At 34.8% G+C, this 19636-nt stretch overlaps 1 protein-coding gene across 1 annotated transcript; it reads left to right on the forward strand.

Annotated features, from left to right (window-relative positions):
• Window positions 1–3656: 3656 nt before the first annotated feature.
• LOC129282702 (protein O-mannosyl-transferase TMTC2-like) lies at window positions 3657–17602 on the forward strand. Its single transcript, XM_064113866.1, has 9 exons — window positions 3657–4679; window positions 5560–5674; window positions 6114–6199; window positions 6755–6939; window positions 7656–7734; window positions 8758–8879; window positions 9325–9406; window positions 10470–10648; window positions 12448–17602. Exons 1-9 carry the CDS (start codon window positions 3845–3847, stop codon window positions 12631–12633), a joined length of 1869 nt encoding a protein of 622 aa, XP_063969936.1. The 5' UTR covers window positions 3657–3844; the 3' UTR covers window positions 12634–17602.
• Window positions 17603–19636: the final 2034 nt, after the last annotated feature.

The following is a 19636-nucleotide window of genomic DNA, read 5'->3' on the forward strand; positions in this document are numbered from 1 at the left end:
AAATAAAGAAGACATCTATAAAAAACAAAATACCTTTATACATGTAGAGAGCTGCAATGATGCTATAGTGCAAGTTAAATATGAATACAATGATGTATGATAAATGGAATAAATAATATGTTAATCCTGAACAACATCATATTTACAATGCCACAATAGCAGTATAATAATCATAATATAACGAAACAATTAGTTTTAACACTTCTGTTTTTAAAGTGAATGCAATTCAGTACATATGAAAGCATGTGATATATATAGGAGCTTTCCACAAGGAAACAGGTTTTCAACAAAACATAGTAGCGTATTAAAGAAATACATTTTAAAACTTTTTTTTTAAGAATTGTTAGTGATGTCCTGGTTCCTGTTTCATAAAGAGTTACAACTATGATATTTTTGTAATATCCATGGAAAACTCGATTGTGATTGGCTGCTGAGCCCTGTTACCATGTATTTGCCATAATGGCAAAGTTAAAACAGTTGATGGTCCTATATGAAACCGACCCCTGGTCCATTAATGATGGTTCAAGACAAGTGATAAAGTCAAGATCTTCTGATGATTTGTTTTTGCATGCCTTTCACCTGGAAGCCAGCAAGGATAGTCTCTTCCCCCTTTAAAGGTCATTGATCTTTGTGCAAACATAGCTACCTTGCAAGTCATTTTCACAGCATACACTTTAGGCTATAACTTAAAGGGGAAAATATGTTGCCATGGAAACACTGAGTATGGTAAACATTTTACTCTGGGTTGTAGAACTTGTGCTTGGAGTAAGAATGGTGATAACATTGCAATTGGCAATCATTCTTGTCTGTCAGAATTTATTCTCCACCATAAGTATGGTAGATTAGTATGATGGATATCTGACTCTATGATGCTATATTCTCCACTGAGTGTGGCAATTATGAATTATCGCCTTGCCAAAGGACATTATCATTTGTGATATGGCAGTTTGAGCCCCCAACCTTTTAGATCAGTGCTGGAACACCTATCCACTCGACCACTGCACTCCTGATTCTTAATGTTTTTGGCAAGAGTCGGGCATGTTCACACTACACATTCATTCATGTTTCACACTGTGTTTCTCTATTTTGTACCATTAATGTCCTCAACAATATAGTCCTCAGAATATAGCTGTAAATATGAACATGAATCATGTTGAAGCAATCAGGATCTTTGCCAAAGGTTAAAGGATGTAAATGGCGCCATTCCAGTTTGAAATCATAAACAAAGAAGCTCTGTTTTCTGTCGAGAGTTAAATATAGTCCTTGGCAACTTGGTGTTCTGATGTAGTGTTTAATTAGTTTCAATATCTTCATCTGTAATAAATAAAACAAGCGTCTTTTCATCACTAATCTCGGCATTTTATCACAAACACAAGGCAGTGGGGCTGTGGGAAAGTTGCAATATGGTTTTCTGCAAACAGTCTTTGTTGCATCTTTTCGGCAGCCCCATTTTGTCAACTGTGATGAAATGTGGAAATTAGCGATGAAAAGACGCTTGCAAGATTCCAGCGGCAAAAAATGTAGCTCTCTGACTTTGGGTAAAAATTCACCTTAGTTCTGTATTATCATCCCATGAGGTGTAGAGGCAATTGTGTTAACAATCCCAGTTTGATTTTTTGTTTAGTTTCTTCTCATTTGTCATTCTAAACATAATAGAACAAAAATTAAAAAAATTAAAAAAGCAGAAGTATGCAACAATATACCAATTAACAAAATTAACTCTTGCTACTTAAAGGTCAAGTCCACTCCCGAAAATTGTTGATTTGAATCGATAGAGAAAAATCAAAGAAACATAACGCTGCAAATTTCATCGAAATCGGATGTAAAATAAGAAAGTTATGACATTTTAAAGTTTCGCTTATTTTTCACAAAACAGTTCAATGCGCAACTCAGCGATATGCAAATGAGAGAGTCGATGATGTCCATCACTCACTATTTCTTTTGTTTTTTATTGTTTGAATGATACAATATTTCAATTTTTACAGATTTGACAATAAGGACCAACTTAACTTAACCATAAACTGTTAAAATAATGGTAATTGCACATGTTCAGGGAGAAATAAAACTTTGTTTCACTTGACAAGGAGGAGAAAATTAGAATATTTCATATTTCATATAATAAAATACAAAAGAAATAGTGAGTGGGTGACGTCATCAGTCTGCCAATTTGCACACCGACCAGGATGTGCATATAACTGTTTTGTGAAATTAAGTGAAACTTTAAAATGTCATAACTTTCTTATTTTACATCTGATTTTGATGAAATTTTCAGTTTTTTGCTTGTTGGAGTTTTCTCCTTTTTTTCAAATCAATTTTTTGTTGGGGTGGACTTGTCCTTTAAGGAACTTAGATTTTATGGTAAATAACTTAATACATGAATTAAATGTCTTGGAAACGATCTTCATTTCATATTCATAGTGTTAGTGATGAAACAATTAAATTTAGTTGGAAATTGTTGAATTCTTTCTCAATAGTATTACATTAAATCAGAGAAACAGAAATATGGATAGATTCATATCAATAAAAATAAATCATTTTGTTTTCTCTCTCAGTTCAGCGTCAAATATTTGCACACACTGCCAGTAATCCACTCAAGCTGCTGGATTACATTCTAGGGTCAAAGGTCAAGAGCTGATTTGAACTCTGACACATGACCCATGACCCCGAGCTTCTGTAGAAATACCTTGGATGTTTGCAGTGCAAGAACTGTGTCATAGACTCCATAGTTATGTTGATTATGGAGCGTACCACATGTTTTGTGCTTGCGATTATTAATGTTGTTGAACGAATTTGCAATTTGTTGCATTTATTAGGTATATTAGTGTTCTTTAGACTATGAGATAATGAGCTCATAACTGATAGTTGTCACTATCGTGTGAGCAAGAACTTGTATGACATGATGGGACAAAACTCAAAAACTTTGTTGATGTCTTGATTTTTCAAGCTGATGTCCTACCAAGGATATACAGAAAAAAGTCATAACATTTAGAGAATAAAGATTATACATGTATTCTCTGGGCTTACTGTCAAAACATGTTACTCATCACCCATATGAAATGTAACATTCTTAGAAAATACACAAAATGCCAATTTGGCAAGGTCATTGTGGAATACATCACATATTAGATTATGTCAGTGGCATTTATTACATTTATTGAATTTTACTTTGTCAAGTCCTTATCAGTCAGCAACATGCCACACTGTACTAGCAGACAAAGTTAATAAATTTGCAACATCCAATTGAATAAAATCGAATTTTGTCATTGCCAAGTGTGTAGGCGAATAAAGCTTCTCAACTTTGTTGTTGTGGATGCGACATTATGATTAAATGTGCACACCAAGACCTCACAACATGATAATAAAAATAAAGGGTATTTTTGTAGTGATTTATGTCATGGACCTATTGCATGGGTCCATGTTTCTATCTAGAAATATTATATTCTGTGGTCTACGAGAAAAATAGAAATAAATATATATGGATGAGCACCATAGTGCCAAGAAATGATGTTAGAAGAGATAAGACTCAGTTCAGATTTGAAAATCTGTAGTGATGATACATGTATAATTTTCTAAGATCCACTGGCAAATTATTTCAATTCATTATGATTTCAATAGTAAATCTCTGTGTTTTCTCTCTTATATCTTTTCACAGGCTGACTTCTGTCATTTACGGCAATCCCTTCTGCTACAAGCGACTCTAGGGGGCGCTCTTCTTGGCTTACGTTTCTACGCAACAGGCCTGCAGCCACCAATTTTCGCTCCTGCCGATAACCCAGCATCTGTTTCACCAAGTTTTCTTACAAGAACTTTGACCTTCCTGTATCTCCCATCATACAATGCGTGGATGCTGATGTACCCAAAATCCCTGAGCTTTGATTGGTCGATGGAGTCCATACCACTCATACAAACGATAACAGATTTGCGAAATTTATGGAGCATGGACCTGTATGTGACATTGGCGATGCTGGGATACCTTTGTTTTAAAGAACTAGATAATCTCCATGAATTGACTTCACAAAGTAATGGGAGATTAAAAAATGTGCCTTGTAAAAATGACACTGGTGGGTCAGGAAGCTTTAAATATCTTGAACACACGTCTTTGTGCAATGGTTTTACGCAAAAGAGCAACGGGAAAGAGACAAAGTCGTTACGCAATGGCCATGCAAAGAAAAGTCCAGTACCAGCCAAAAAAGAGAACAATAATTCCTACCAACGCAGCAATGGTTGCGATATTATTCGGAAGCGGCACTCGCGGCATTGTTCGTGTAGTCCCGAGCGATGCGGCCGTCGCTTCTCCAGAAGTAGTAGTTGTAGTAGTAGTGGGTCGGTGAGCTACTCGGAGGATGACATCGTTGAGCGCACGCGACTTCTCAACGTCGTCATTGTCGCTACCTCGTTCCTCATCTTTCCCTTCCTTCCTGCGACGAACGCTTTCTGCTACGTCGGTTTCGTCATCGCAGAGCGTATCCTCTACATACCGAGCATTGGCTTCTGCTTGCTGTTGGCAGAGGGCGCCTGTCAGATCTGGCAGAGGTTTTCCGGCTGGGGACGAAAGGTCCTTATTGCGTTGGTCGTGGTGCAGTTGTGTCTCTTCAGTGTTAAAACTGTTCTCCGGAACCAGGAATGGCAGACCGAAGAAGTACTCTATAAGGCAGGCATTGAGGTCAATCCACCAAAAGGTAAACCAAACTTTCAATTCATTCAAGTCTGAAATCAATTATAATCAACGTCAATATTCTTTAAAAAAACAAAAAAATTTTGATGCTGTCGTTTGACTCCAGTCCAAAATCAACTTCACGGTCTGAGCCCCATAACACAAAGGTCCTTGTCTTTTCTATAAAAAAAATTGGATTGGATACTTGCCTTATGAAATAAGCTATCATGATCGTTGCATGCTCATTTTGCTGAGTAGACAGACTTGGAACCAATCAGAATTGTTCTTAATTAGCGATTAATCACTAACCCTGATGTTATACCAAGGTGGTTCGTTAAACTAAATTAGATAAAATGTTGAACAAATTGAAGATTTGGATAAAGTTGGAAGAAAAGGAGGCAAAAAGCAAAAGAGAGAGAATGGTGAAAATTGTATTATCAGGAGAATAAAACATACAGGGGTGTATAGATATTTTTTTTTTTATAAAAAGGAGGCAGTCATTATCAATACTGAGCCCAATAGAAGGGGGGAAATAAGAGAAAAGTTGTATCCAGTTTTCAGGAATGCATACAACTTTGAAAAAGGGATATATTTGTATGCTCTGTCATTTTCTAATAATGTTCAGTTTGATTTGAAAATGTTGAAGTAAATCTTTGCATTATTATTATTGTGTGTGATTAAGCACAAAAATCCTTATTAAAAAAATAAAATGAAGTTGTGGAAGAGTTGAAAGACTTTGTGTTGATTCACCCCCTGTTACATCAAATTCTGCTACATTATGCTGCAACTCAACACAAGGTGGAGCTATTGCACTAATGTTTAATTTTACTCACTGAGGTCAGTGATTTTACTGCAAAGTTACCATCTCTTTCTTGAATTTAAAACAAACTCTCATTTTCGCTCAGCTCTAGGAAACTTGGCCAATATCTATAAGACAGCAGGCCGGATACAAGAGGCTGAAGAGGCTTACCGGAGGGCCCTGACATATCGCCGGAACATGGCAGATGTACACTATAACCTGTAAGTTGTATAAAAGGTTACCATTTTGTATAATTACTTAATGAACAAAATTTGAGGCAGTGGTGGGATATGTATAAACTCAATAAATAAATAATTATGCACTTCCTACAGGGCGTCCCAGAAAAAAGGGAAACTGGGAAATAAACCCTACTATAACCTGTAAGCCATGTTGTAAGTCACCATTTGACACATTGTATAATTGCTTCATGAAAAAATTGTTTTATGGTTGCATCATAGTGTCTCTGTTTCTATGAAAAGTGTAGACCATCTTTCATCTGTAACAAGTTGTCCTTTATATATTTTGGTCAACAAAAGATAACCATGTATAGGAATCTTTTGAAGTATTATGGATAATTAATATTCATATATTTATAATTGATTGGCAATAACAATTGTAGGTAATCTCATTCTTTGAATATTGTTTTTCTTCTTTACACAGAGGTGTGTTACTCCAAGAAATTGGTAGATTTGAAGAAGCCATCGAATGTTACCAACTTGCCATTAAATGTCGCCCTCGTATGTCAAGTAAGTGGGCTTCTGCAGGCTTTCTGCATTCAATAATGAGAAACATATATCCAGCCTAAACACAAATTTCACCAATCGAGTTAATTAGTATGATTTTCTAATCAAAATGATAATAATACTTTAATTGTATACTATTTGTTGTAAGGTCTAACAATTTACATTTTTAGTTAAGTCTGTTTCGTCAACAGCCTTGCAAGGCACTTACATTGTTTTCTCATTCTAAAAGGTAATATAAGATTGCAGGTCAAGATTTTAATTTATGAAAGTCCACATTTTCTTGCTTAAAAAAAAGAGGATGCTTGTCATCTTGCCCTCATCAAGTAAAACCTAAGAATGATCAGAGTGGCACAATAAAACAATGTCAAAGATGCTAAAGGAAAAAAAAACAAGAAAGATGCGGAAATAACTTTTTATCTCAGGAAAGCAATTTTTTCAAACTGCATTATTTCATTCATTGTGAATTCTTTTACATTTTATTCTGACAGTTCATTTGTTTATATTTCAAAATTGGTATTAAAAAAAAAATTATTTGTGTTTTCTTATCCTTAAACCTAGTGGCCCACCTCAATCTGGGGATCGCCTTAACGACAGTAGGACGTAACGTAGAAGCAGAGGCTGTGTACAGACAAGCTGCTACCTTAGACGATGCTGGGCTTAAGGACCCTCGGGGCCAGATGCATGGCATCGTCTCTTCTCTCTTCAATCTGGGAAGACTTCTTCAAGAGGCAAATAGACACGAGGTAAGGAACGGAAGTAGTGATTGTTGGTGAGGTTTGACTCTGTGATTGATTTGTAGTGGTATGGTAATTATAGAATGATGTTGGTGATAATTATGATGACGATGATGATGATGGTAGTTGTGATGATGATGATGATGATAATGGTGATGATGGTGATGATGGTGATGATGATAATGATGGTGATGATGATGATAATGATGGTAGTTGTATTGATGATGACGATGGTGGTGGTAATGATGGTGATGGTGATGATGATGATGATGATGATGGTGGTGATGGTGATGGTGATGATGATGATGATAATGATGATGATGGTGATGATGATGATGATAATGATGATGATGGTGATGATGATAATGATGATGATGATGATGATAATGATGATGATAATGATGATGATGGTGATGATGATAATGATGATGATGATGATGATGATGATAATGGTGATGATGATGATGATGACGATGATGCCGACGATGGTGATGATAATAATTATGGTAGTAGTGATGATGATGACAGTCAAGTAATTTTGATAGCCTTGATTGTAGATGGAATATTAATAATGATGACGATAATTAAAAAATTAAGATTTACCACCTTTTCTGATTTAAAAAACAGATGTTTATTAACAGGCAATCATATATTACCTAGAATTGTACCAATATATTCCACCTTACCGTTTTATCATCTTTTCTTGTCCTTTTTGTTTTTTCTAGGATGCTTTAATTGTATTAGAGGATGCACTGAAGAGGAGACCCGACTTCTATCCTCAACAAAGCCTACACAACATGCTTGGTAAAACACAATTTATTCATACCTTGTAGAAGGTCCCGTCACACCTTGACATTATTTTTAGTCTGTGTGTGTATGTTGCTGTATGTATGGCAAGCCATTTTTAAATTTTATCATTTTTTTAATCAAAAGTTGCCTTTTTTGTGCTAGTAAGACAATAATTTCTTGATATTCAGAATCAATTTTTGCTTACAACACAAAATGATTTCTTGATGTTAAGAATTTGATTTCCTATATTATTTGTGTTGTTAATAAAAAGGGATTATTGATATCAAGTATGGAATGCTGAATATAAAGAAATAGGATTGGATGATAAAGTGGCTTGCCATACGTACGTGGGCACTTACTGGCTAAAACATTTAGGTGTGATACCCCCTTTAACCCCACTGTAATAGTTTTCTGAAAATGGATAGTTTGGTATTAAGTAAGATTAACTGAATCATGTACCATATCTCTTATTCAAATTATATTTTTTCATCATAATGATGACTAAAATTGCTATTATATTACTATCTTGGTTTAATGGTTAGCATGTTTTTGCTGTCATTGAATATCCAAAAGTTATGTAGCCAAAATAACTCTGATAATACTCCAAACACACATTGCACATATATATCAGTGAGTTGCACTACAGTGTCTGCGATATGTTCTGCAATTAGATTTTTACAATTGCGTGTACTTTATGTATTTTCTTTCTAAAATCAAGAAGTAGTTGCACTATGCCCATCTCCTTAGCTTTCTCTCTCTTTCCTTTCTCTTTTTCTCTTAACTCTTTATCCTTCTCTTCTCTCTCCTTTTTCTCGCTGTCCTTAAATTGTCTTTTCTTGTTTTTTCCTCTTTCTTTCTCACCCTTTTTTCTCCCTCTCTTTCATTCTTACATGTCTCATATGATCTCACCTTCTTAATCCTTCTCTTCTCTCTCCTTGTTTTCGCTTTCCTTATTTTCTTTTTTTCCCCTTCTCTCTCTCTTTCTCCCTTTCTTTCATTCTTACATGTCTCATACGATCTCACCTTCTTCCTTTCTAGGTGAAACACAACACAAACTTGGCAACATTCTGGAGGCAGAGAGGTATTTCAAGGCATCCCTTCGCAGCAAACCAGACCATGTGCCCGCCCACCTGACCTACGCAAACCTTCTGGGAAAAACGGTAAGTAGGAATGGAGAGACCCGTACATTGTCATTTTTACAAATAAATCTGTCTTTCTGTATGTCAGACTCATCAAATTTTTCATGTTTTTTTGGTAATTGATGATCGGTCTAATCTAGCTTCATCTACTTTTCATTTCTTCTCATCCGACTTCTAATCCTAGTTCATCGACAAGTTCATTGACTAACCATTTGGTCTAATTCCCAGTTGGGCTATATGCATTTAATTTTATATCAACTTTATTTTAAAAAGAAAATTATCATTGCTTTGGAAATGAACAAAGGATTAATTCTTTATTAAGATATGTTAATTCTCTTCAAGAAATGTATCCCAGAATGTATCCTAATTAACACTAGTATTTAGCTCCCCCACTTTTTTATGTTTAGTCTCGGTTTTAAATGAATGCTATTTTAAATAAAATGATGATTTTTTTTTCTTGTCATAGGATCGAGCTGTAGAAGCGGAACGTCTACTTGAGCGAGCAGTGACACTGGAACCAGAAAATGCAAATGTGTTTCGACATTTTGGTAAGAACCAAGCGATTAGAAAGGGGGGGGGGGTGATGATGATAAGAATGATTGCATGATGATGATGATGATAATGACAGTGATGATGATGGTGGTGATGATGATGATGGTGATGATGATGATGATGATGGTGATGGTGATGATGATGATGATGATGATGGTGATGGTGATGATGATGGTGATGATGATGATATGATAATGATGATGATGATGGTGATGATGGTGATGATGATGATATGATAATGATGATGAGAATGATGATGAGAATGGTATTGATGGTATTGAGGATAGTGTGATGATGATGTTGATGTCGATGATGATATTAATGATGATGATGATAGTGATGATGGTGATGATGATGATGATGATGATAGTGATGATGGTGATGATGATGATGGTGATGATGATGATGGTGATGGTTATGATGGTGATGATGATGATGGTGATGGTGATGATGATATGATAATGATGATGAGAATGATGAAGAAAATGATGACGAGAATGGTAGTGATGGTATTGAGGATAGTGTGATGATGATGATGTCGATGGTGATGATGATAATGATGATGATGATGGTGATGATGATGGTGGTGATGATGATGATGGTGATGGTGATGTCGATGGTGATGATGATAATGATGATGATTATGGTGATGATGGAGAAGATGATGAAGACGATGGTGATGGTGATGTTGATGATGGTGATGATGAAGATGATGGTGATGATGATGGCGATGGTGATGATGATGATGATGATGAGAATAGTATTGATGGTATTGAGGATAGTGTGATGATTATGTTGATGATGATGAAGATGATGGTGATGGGGATGATGATAGTGGAGATTATAATGTTAATGCGCCTTGAGCACTCTACAGAGTGGATTTGGCGCTTAACAGGTCACATTATTATTATTATTAATGGATGGTGATGAAAAGTATGATGACAAATTAAGTGCTTCGTGTGCTTTTCAGTTGAAATTGAAAAATGTAACATTTGTGGTAATCTGTAAATCAGATCACAGAGGTTAATAGATCTTTCATCATTATTTCACTTTTCTCAGGACAATTTTGGCACGATCAGGGCGATTACAAGAAAGCCTCTCAATTCTACCACAATGCTCTTACTCTTCAACCGAATGACTTTGAGATAACCTTCAATCTTGCCAACTCACTCCGACAAGCCAAAGATAACGAAGAGGCAGAAGTTTACTACAGGGAGGCTGTCAACTTGAAACCTGATGTGAGTCTAGGCATTTAAACCTTGATGATCTTAAAGGAAAATGAAACATTTGAAACAAGATAGCCTGTGTTAAAACACAAAAATAAAAGAAACAGATCAACAAAAGTTTGAGAAAAATTGAGCATTTGAAGTTTAGATCATTATCATAATGTAGATCCTCCAGTTGGCAATGCGACAAAGATGTGCGATGTCACTTGTGAACAACTTTCCCATTACTTTTCTATATATTTTACTTAAACTGCCTCTTTTATCACATCTATCAGTAGATCATGTATTCTTTCTATAAGAGGGCATGTAATGCAGATTTTTAAAGAATACATTATGGATAAAGAGTTTGTATCACTATAAGAAAGAGCAAAAAGAAAAATTTTCGGGGTATTTTATAGTCCCTCACAGGGAAAGTTGTTCACATGTGACATCACACATCTTTGTCGCATTGCCAATGGGAGGATCTCCATAGCATTAGTGATCGCAATATTCAAATGCTCATAACTTTCTCATTATTTGTCCAATTTTTCTCAAACTTTCTTTGATCTAATTTTTCTCTTTCCACACAAGCCCACTTGTTCCAAAGGTTTCATTCTCTTTTAAAAAATAAACTCTGGTAGTGGTAACAACTCAAAATGAAATGTTCCCCCCCCAAAAAAAATTCTACAGAATTATAAAAAAATATATATATCTGGCAAATGATTTTTCATGAAACTGTATATTTACAGAGTCATGAGTAACTGAAGATCGGAAAAATTACTGAAAAATGCCCGTCTACATATAGTGTGGTCCCACATGTTTTTTCCTCTGTTAGCTGCAACATGAAAAACATGTGGTAAAGAAATTAAAATAATTTCAAGCAAACCTGAATTATTTCGATTAAAAGTTTTTGTTCTAAATAGGTGTTCTGGTATATAATATACACTTTAGGATTGCTTCCAAACATTTTCCAATCAAAATTAGATTTCTCTACTAGAACGTGAACTTTGCTTTATGTTGACTTTTAAACGTCTATTTATAACCAAATCCAGCAGACCTAGCTCTTAAAAAAATTGTTAATATTTTAAAAATATGAATGTTACAGTTCGAATCATGAGGATTTTTAATTATATATCTATGAAAGTTATTTTTAAATACTTATGAAGTGAGACAACCGAAGTCATCTTTCTATTAAAGGGTTTCCTCGAACAGATTTGTATAAGAAACTAATCAAGATGAGGACATGGAGTTTTATTGGGGTTTCTTTTGCCAAAAGCTAGTTTTCATTCTTTTTTAATGCACCAGTACAAGGAAAATGCTAGATAATACCTTAATTATTAAAAAATATGTAAAACATAGCTCACTCACAAGATGTGGGTCCTGCTTCATAAAAAACTTGTTATAATAGCAAATACTTGCTTTCTGTAACAAATTTACTATCAACCGATCAGATTGAAGGATTTCATTAGCTTTTAACTGTCATTGCAAATTTGTTATTATAAGAAATTTTATGAAATGCCTCCCCCTCTGATTGATTCTATGACTTAGCTTGCAAGTTAAACAATTTGAAGTACCACATAGCTGTCATCAGTGAACATCTCTGACGACTTTTTTTGTGAAGCATTCCCCTGACATATTGTGGCAGCGGTGGGATACAATGAATTACATTGCCACATGTGAAGATGATATGGATTGCTTATTATCAAAAAAAGTTTGAGTGATTCTTTCGTCAGAATGATTAACACAGACTCTTTTTTGGCTGGTGAGTGTTTTATGAGAATAAATGAAATTGAATTGAAATATTAACAGTGCCATTTTCTTCTTCCATCTAGGTTGCCAATGGACATGTAAACCTGGGTGCCATGCTGCACCTGAATGGAAAGCTTGAAGAAGCCCAGGCAAGCTACCTGAAGGCACTGTCTTTGAAGCCTGATGATCCAACCAGTCTTCAGAACCTCAAGAAACTACGCAACCTCATGGCCAAGAAGGCGCAAGCCAATAAGCAACCAGAGTCGTGATGAAGGCCAGAATGAAAAATATTCTAAGACCATATTTCTCTAACTTTAGCCGACCTGATGGACTCGGTAACATCGTTGGAAGCCATACCTTAAAAGACATGGGAGAGGTACTTGAAGGCACTTTACTTGAAGACAGGTCACCCACCGAGTGTCTAGAATCCCAAAAAGATTTGCAATGATGATCCAATCGAACCTACGCAACCTCACTGTCAAGTTACTGTTGAACAAGCAACAGTTGAAGACAACAGAAATTTTAGAGAACATGGAAGAACTAGTTGCCCACAACTTCCAACAGTCTTGGTACACTCAAAAATTGTTAGAAGACCCTCAAGCATTATTAGAAGATACTCTGCATGATGAAGTAGCAAGTGTCAAGAAGCATCATGGTGCTTTCCAAGGCCATGAACAAAGAATCCTTAGCTGTCAGGCAGCCCCTTAATCGTGAAAGCAATGGCCTTTATGGAAGTCCTATGTGTCTACAACCTCAGCAAATTTTCTTGACTTTTATTGAAGACACTCTGCGTGAATCAGGAGGATTCAGAGTAACAGTCACCGGACCCTCAAGAAACCACTTCACCTTGTAGCCAAAAGGCATCAACTAAAACTACGAAGAAAGCAACGAGAGTAACATCTGAAGGTTCTAGGTCTCCAGAGATTCAACAGCTTTGGATACTCTCTAAAAGAAATGACTGTCTGAGCTTTGGGAAGTTCAAGGCCCCATAACATATTGCTTAGTGAATTATAGTACTGCTGATATTCACAATTGATCATACACAATGATTAATGGAATTGATCATAGAAATCATCCTCATGATCAAAGATTGCTAAGCTTTATCAAATACACTACAAGGGAAGACTGGACAGTCAATAGAGCGCGCAATGAAACGCTTGGGAAGAGCTTCCACAGTGTCGAGTAAGTAGACCTTCACCAGCAATCGCCTATCGCCATTTTGGGTTGTGTACAAAACATATGAGGGAAGTGGTGGAGGAGTTGGAGGAATAGATGATCTTTACATTAATTTTTTTTTCTGAAATTAGAAATGAATATATTTTAGAGGTTTCTGAGTAATAAAAGGATGAATTATTCCCATGCACCGCCCTTTGCCCTCTCTTATTTCCCCATATGTATTATACACAGCCGTGTGGCGATGTGCGATGGTTTACCTACTCAACGCTGGGGGGCGCCCTTCCCCTTGAGCGAAAACGATCGTTTCAAACCTTCGCTGAAGTTTCTGTTCTTCCTCTTGTAGCGTCTTTGGCTTTATGTTGAAGGGCCCAGGAGACCTACCTGAAGTCAAACTTCTTTTAGTAAAGACTTGAAGTCTGATGATGTACCACTGTCCACAACCTTTAGAAACTACGCAAAATCATGAAGACCAAGAAGTCACAGATGAACAAGCAGCAACAGGATTTATGAGAGAATATGATATGAAAGAGTGTGTCTGAAACGTCAAGAGCATTGATCATCCGATGAAATCAAGTCAAAGTATGAGCTGAGGACGCTTGGGCAAGTTACTTGAAGGCACTCTCCTTGAAGTCAGATGAATCTGATAATGCAGTCACACTAACGAAACTGACCCTAGACCAATGACAGATATCATGTTATCCCTATTGACATACCATCGGTCGTTTGGGAATCAGTTTTTCTTTATGTGACATAAGTGTCATAATGCCATTAACATCAATAAGCAACAGAATCTAGTGGCCAAGCCGAAGCAGTAAAAAAATCAAATAAAAACAACAGCATGAAATCCTGAGGAATATTTTGTAGCATTTATTGAACATGAACAGAATACAATGTAACAGAAATTCTCTAAATAGTGATATAAGGCTGATGTAGAAAGATGCTTTCATTTGTAATCTTCAATGCTAGACTGAAAATAACCCTAATCCTGACTTTCCAATAAAATTTTATACATTAATACAAATCCCCTTGGGCATTTGCCCTTTATCTTTTACTCCACATATAAGGACATATTTGAATTGAATTAGACAAAACTAAGTGCAATATTTGATAATTGAGTTTAACCTGTATTACTTATTTAAGATGTTAACTGAATGGTAAATGCCAAATTCTAATGAAATTCAGTTTGCACTCTAATAAAGATTGAGTAAAAATTTACCCAATATTGGGTAGAAAGGGAACAAGCATGTTTGCTGCGTAATTGTTTCCCACATATTGGGTAAAATGCAAGTTTAAAGGGTAAATTTCAATGCAAAGTATTTGGTATCATTTTACCCAGCAAGCATACATGTTCCCATTTTACCCAATATTGGGTAAACTGTTTTTAGAGTGTGTAATTGAGCAATATATAACTTACCCTATAGAGGGCTGGTATGATGTTGTAATACATGTATGATGTAAAAAAACACTTATTTTCATAACATAAGTATTGTCATATTGTTAGAACAATATGTTTTCTTCACAATAATCATGGTGTATCTTTTCAATGATTGAATTCACCTAAGTTTCCACTTAATTTGAATTCTGAAATGCACTCAATATATTAAACAAGGTAAATCCTTGTTTCTTTGTGCATTTAGCTTTATCATGGGATTATAACCTCAATTTTGAAAAATCTTATTTGCACCAACAAAATTTCAGTGATAATACAAGTAGATAAATTTATTATATTGATTATAATAATTGTAATAAAAAAATTTGACCAGCCAGCCCAAAATCAACAATGAATCTCCCCAATTGAATTTTGAGATTTCTGTTGAGCTTAAAAAGCACATCCAAAGCTTGGAAATGATGCGTAACTCTTCAAAATTGATCAACAATAACACTCACAGGCACTTGATTGAATGGAGATCTAAGACATTCTGTGAGAGGTAAAAAAAAATAACTGAAGGAGAAAACAAGGTTTGAAGTTTAGGGCTCACTCAATCCTGAGATGTGTGTACTGTAAAATCTTGGTGAAATCTATCAAGCAGTCTGTATCTTTTTTTTATTCAGCTTTCCTACCTGAAATTTTTACATTTTACTGAAATTTTTACAGAAGAAGAAGAAATACTCTTTCAGACAAGCAAATTTTTAAATTTTGGCCTTATGAAGACCAATTTACTATTTTGGCTATTTACAGAGTACCTTTCCCGGCAATTTATTGTTGGCTGTGGGGAGGCTGGTCACAAATGATAGATGAATAATTGTGAAATATTAAGATTTTTTTATCAAATGTGATTTGAAATGCCAAAATGCATTTGCCCGAAACAATGATTCTGAAATCTTTTAAATTAAGTAATTATTTAAATAATTACGATTGTTTAAATTTGTATTTCAATTTATTTTCTTATTTCTTCCTTTCAAAAAGTTATGTAATATACATGTAATTGCAAATTTTATTTTCTCTCTTGTATTTTACTTCCCTAAATTGAGACGTTGTGTGTAATTCAGGGCAATTCAATTCAATTAAACACAGGCTTTATATAAGTATAAATACCAATACATGATAAATAGCCAATTGATTTATATAAAGGTGAAAAGTATTAAAAACACAGAAAATGCATGAGTAAATACATTTATTATAAAGTTATAAAAATCCATTTATGATTGAAAGCCAATTTACTGAAAATGTAACAATACATTCATAGTAAGGTGAACAATGGTTCAACGTACACAGAATACGTCAGTCAGGACATTTATATGAAGTTATCATTGTTGAATGGGCAGGACATTAAATTAAAATGGAGGCTTTTGTCAAGGATAAAAATAATATATGTGCATAATTTCCATGGATAAATACAATATCAATTTACACTAATCACTATTTTTGAAAAAGTTTGAAAGTTCATTTTAATGAACAGTCATATACACATACATGTACTGTACTTGAAGCCTGTCTGATTAATGTGAGTTATACTCAATTACCATTTAACCTTGTTATCTTACAAACGTGTAGCGGCTGTTGATTGTGTCAACCGTCAATTCTTTGTGAAAATTTGATTTTTGAGGGTTTTTAAATGTAAGTAGCATCCTCTTTTATTCAGGTTTTTAAATGTAAAATTTAAACACTTATCTTACGACTTTAGTAATTGGATATCAGAACGCTACAGACAAAGATTATATCCTGAAATGTTCAGCCTATTCACATGGTTCGGAATAGGTCTTATATCAAAGAAGATTTTTTTTTAATGGATATTTCAATAAAAAAAATATTCACGTAAAAAATAAAAAGTTTATCCAGTAAAACACATATCTTTTGATAATCATAATTTTTTTGGGGGCGTACACATTTATATATTTTAGTAATCAATAGGAATAGTGATAAGCACTGGGGAGGTCTGACTTACCAAAATTTTAGATAGGCTTTATTCTGTTTATTCGTGTAAAGGAAAATAATCTACACATATGTTCAGGTCTGATTATCTTCTCTATCTGAAATAAAAAGATATACCCTGTATGTTAAAGTAAGTATTTCTTGAAAGGTTACGAAATTGTGATATTAAAGATGCCCTCTAAAATTTGATTGTAGAATCTGTCTATCTGTAATATCATAATTTGTACTTATCATTTATATTTCGTATTTTTCTTTCTTAAGTAAGAATGTTATATGTTTATTGACTTTTTATGATTTATGATTTATCCCACCGAATTATACTTGTAATTTTCCTTGATTTTTTCTGGGCTGAACTTAAATTTGTTACAATTTTATAATGGTTGAACAATAGGTTGCTAATCCATATGATTATGTTTTATTTACTTGTAAATATTGTAGTTTGAAAAGTGCCTATATTTTCTTATCTATTTCACACAAACTTATTGTATGTTGTATTGCTATTACAACTAAAATGTGCAATCGTTTTTATTACCATGGTGTAATATTTACCACTTAACTTGTTGACTACTGGATGTCCCACCTCAATAGATATCATAGCATGTTTAGGTTCCAGTGGCCAATTAGTTAATTGTTTCATGACTTTTGATGAGATGATGAAAAGGTCAATAAACCATTCTTTTACTTTAAAACACTGTCAGACTGTATAGTATGTTTAGTGAGTGTGACAAATAGTTTTGTGGAGAAAATGAGTTTTGGAGATGGAGAGGATGAGAGAGGGAGAGAGAGGGGGGGGGGGTAGAGAGATGGAAAGAATGATGATGAAAAGGTCAATAAACCATTCTTTTACTTTAAAACACTGTGTGGTATATGTTCAGTGAGTGTGATAAATAGTTTTGTGGAGAAAATGAGTTTTGGAGATGGAGAGGATGAGAGAGGGAGAGAGAGAGAGGGGGGGGGGGTAGAGAGATGGAAAGAAAAAGAATGGGTAAGAGGGAGAGGGTGGGGGAAGCTGGGAAGGAGGCAGTGTTGTAGTGCCTTGATGCTCGGCCTTGGCCTTAAGGCCTACTTTTTCAAAGCCTTAGCCTTGAACATTCAAGCCTTGGCCTTGAGGATTTTGAGCCTTGAAATTTCAAGGCATTTTCAAAGGCATTTTCAAGGCTTTTTCAAGGCATTTTTTTGGTACTTTCATTTGTTTTTAAATAAGTAATTATAAATGTTACTATGTTATTAGTAATTGTTCTGTATATTTAATGGCACTACTTCCAGTCAGCAGTAGTTAGTGTACTAGCAGTGCCATAAATTGTGATTATCACCATCATCAAGAATCATCATCATATTCATGTATGTGACAAAGAAAACAGTAATGATGAAAAATAGCATTATTTATTGGTACCGTGTTGTAATCATGACTAATGATGATAATGATAGTAATAATCATTATGATAAAGATTACAGTGATTTGATGACAGGAATAATTCTGACAGATCTGACCGCAAATTTTGGCAACAATTTTCATAAAGAATAATAACAAGGACTTTCATTGTATTATTTCCTTTGGCCAAGAAGAATGTTTTAAGTATTAATGATATTCTGAAAAGATTTGGTAAACTTGAACACAATCTTCAATTTTGTCATATCCAAATGGGTTATGTCAATGGCATGATGAACCAAAAGTTTTGAGAGGCCAAGCATGGCATATATAGAGAGCAAAATTTCTGCCAAAAAAAGTTGAAAGCAATTGAAGTGAGCGAGCGAGCAAAATTTTTCACCCTCTTACTATAAGAAAAGCTAATTTTTGTGATAGATTGTGACAATATGTTAAGAAAATAATATCACATTTACTCCTTTAATCCATATTTTATTGTTCGAAATAGACACCAGAAATGAAACACTCCTAAAATTTGTTTTGCCCAATTGATCGTGGGCCCGGCAGCCGCTGTGCAGCGCCAGATCGACGAGGCTCTATCCCTTTAATTATTGAACGCCAAACAGGGTAGCAGCAACTCCCATCTTTAAACGTCTTTTGGTCTGACGCGGCCGGGGTTTGAACCCCCGACCTCCCGGTTGTGAGACGGACGCTCTACCAACTGAGCCAACACACCGGTTACCTTTCCCTTTTTCCTTTTCTAAGTTTATTCTTGGTGGTGGAACTTCTCTCTCTTTTTTGAGGGGGGAGAGGGGGTTCTGATATTTGTAAAGAGGTGAGAAAGAGGGAATATAACTTTATTTTGTTAGTATTCTTTATTCCGGTTTTTGAGGTAAGATAAGTGTAGAAGATACAAGAAATGAAAATTGAAATTTAAAAAGGGGTTGTGAGCAGGAAAAAAACATGAGAACGGACACGAGTCCTAAAAGTGACTCATTTTCAGGTCAGCATTTGAAAATTTCAACTTGTGCTCTCTTGCCCCCCCCCCCCGAAAAAATCCTTGTAGGAAAAAATGCCACTTTTCCAAAAATTGGAAATACTCTTTTTTCCAAATGAAATGTGCCCTTTTAAAATAAAATACCTTTTTTTAAATTGTAAATTATAATACATTTTAGGTTCGAAAATCGCCAAATTTTGGATCGCGCTTGCAGCATTTATTGTTTAGTATACAGTATTAATCCTATTCATGGTTACAAAAATGTTTAGAATTTTCAGGTTAGAATATCACAAATTTTTGGTTCGCGTTCTGCACTTGCATCAATTATTGTTAGGTACATGTAAGGTACTCAATATGTTC

The sequence above is a fragment of the Lytechinus pictus genome, chromosome 19 (genome assembly GCF_037042905.1).
Source record: "Lytechinus pictus isolate F3 Inbred chromosome 19, Lp3.0, whole genome shotgun sequence".
Classification (NCBI taxonomy): domain Eukaryota; kingdom Metazoa; phylum Echinodermata; class Echinoidea; order Temnopleuroida; family Toxopneustidae; genus Lytechinus; species Lytechinus pictus.